Raw genomic sequence first — 2008 nt, forward strand, 5'->3', positions numbered from 1 at the left:
GGCTGCAGCAGCTGCAGCAGCTACAGCAGCTACAGCAGCTGCAGCAGCAGCAGCACAACCTGCAGCAGCAAAAGGAAAAGCCCCAGCAACAACAGCAACAGCTGCAGCTGATGCCGCAGCATCAGCTGCGTCAGCAGCAGCTGCAGCAACAGCAACCGCAGCAGCAGCAGCAGCTGCTGCAGCAGCACTTGCAACGGCAACAGCAGCTGAAGGCGAATCAGCAAAAACTCCAGGAGTGGCAGCAGCAGCAGCAGCTGCTGCTGCTGCTGCTACATCAACAGCGCGAGCAGAAGCAACAGCAGCGGCAGCTACTGCAACGACAGCAGCAGCAGGAGCCCCAGCAACAACAACCGCAGCAGCTACAGCAAGAGCAGCAGCAGCACGAGCTACAGCAGCAGCAGCAGCAGCAGCAGCAGCAGGACAGACAAGCTCCGCAGCGACACACTACTGAGGAGCTTCTTGAGCTGCTGCGCCCCACAGCAGCAGCAGAACAGGCGAGGCAGCAGCTGCAGGCTGCTGCTGGCGTTCCGGTGTATGTACTGGGCTTGTACTGCCTCCGCCTTGTGGGGGGCTCAGCGCCTTGCCACGCTGCAGCAGCTCCTGCATTCCTGCAGCAGCAGCAGCAGCAGCAACAGCAGCAACGGCAGCAGCAGCAGCAGCTGGGAAGTGCTGCTTGCTGCAGTGGAGGCGGCAGCTGCAGCGGCACCAACAGTCGCGAATATAGTAACGGCTGCACCACCACAACCAGCTGCAGCCTGAGCAGCAGCAACAGCAGCAGCAGCAGCAGCAGCTGCTGCTGCTGCGGTCTGTGTGAATGGTGCGCGCTGCGTTTGTGTGGGGCGCGAGACGGGAGCCTGGATTTGCTGCGGCAGTCTCTCTTCATTGAGGATGTGGGGGGGTTGCTGCAGCAGCTGCAGCGGCAGAAGCAGCAGCAGCAGCAGCAGCAACAGAGGCAGCAGCTGCAGCAGCAACAGAGGCATCAGCAGCAGCAGCAGCAGCAAACAACTCCCTTCACCTTCAGGCCCTGCCTGCCCCCGTAAGCTAACACTAGCACACTCTGAACCCCCCACGTATGGGGGCCCCTCTAGACCCCTTCATTTGGCTTTGGGGGCCCCCCGGTGCTGTGTGGTGTTGTTGTGGCTGCAGAGATGCAGCAGCAGGAAGAAGAGAGATGAACTGCAGCAGTTCAGCAGCAGCAGCAGCAGCTGCTGCTGCTGCTGCTGTTGCGCTGCAGCAATGCATACGAGAGTCCGTGCTGCAGCTGCTGCCTTCCCCCCGATCAGCAGCAGCAGGCAGCAGAGCAGGCAAGCCCAAGGCCTGCTGCAGTGGGGCCCCTGTTGGGGGCCCCTGTTCATATATTCCTTTTCATGTGTTCTTGCTGACTGCTGCTACTGCTGTTGCTGCGGTTGCTGTTCCTGCTGCTACTACTACTCCTGTTGCTGCTGTTTCTGCTGCTGCTGCTGCTGCTGCTGCTGTTCATCTGCCCCGTTGGGTGTGCTTGTGGGTTGGGGTGTATGCTCAGCTGTGGCGAAGAACGCGTTAATAGCGGGCCTATCGAGGCAGAGGGGCCCCCCGAGGGGCCCCTCGAGGGGCCCCTCAGGCAGCGACATTGAGGGGCCCCTGAACGAGGCAGTACCCATTCTGGGGGCCCCCCCTTTCCTGCGGCTGCTGCGGCTGGTGGGCCCCTCTCTCTTCTCGCGGCTTCTGAGCTGTATCCTCTTTGTTACTGATGAGCAGCTGGTCCGCCTCTCTATACAGCAGCAGCTACCCAGCAGCAGCAACGACTGCAGCAGCAACTGCAGCTTCAGCTGCAGCGGCAACTGTAGGTGCAGCAGCACTATCCACTGCAGCAGCAGCTGCAGCAGCAACGACATGAATAGCAGCAACTCATGCTCTGTAGATAGAAGCAGACAGGAGAAACACCAAGAAAAGGAGACGGCGCGTCAGGTGTATGTACAGCTCTGCGGTAGGCCCCTCACCAATGGTGTTATTGAGGCCCTCAACAGAG

At 60.7% G+C, this 2008-nt stretch overlaps 1 protein-coding gene across 1 annotated transcript in view; it reads left to right on the plus strand.

The window, feature by feature from the left end:
- Positions 1–2008, plus strand: part of EMH_0013010 (uncharacterized protein) — a gene marked incomplete at both ends in the record, with an annotated part of 17456 nt that overhangs the window by 2976 nt on the left and 12472 nt on the right. The window contains 4 exons of the mRNA XM_013499705.1: positions 1–235; positions 282–1036; positions 1147–1325; positions 1523–2006. Of these exons, the coding sequence (XP_013355159.1) occupies positions 1–235; positions 282–1036; positions 1147–1325; positions 1523–2006 (1653 nt within the window). The remainder of the gene's footprint in view (positions 236–281; positions 1037–1146; positions 1326–1522; positions 2007–2008) is intronic.

This window comes from Eimeria mitis, genomic scaffold, assembly GCF_000499745.2.
Source record: "Eimeria mitis Houghton genomic scaffold, Emh_scaff458, whole genome shotgun sequence".
NCBI lineage: Eukaryota > Apicomplexa > Conoidasida > Eucoccidiorida > Eimeriidae > Eimeria > Eimeria mitis.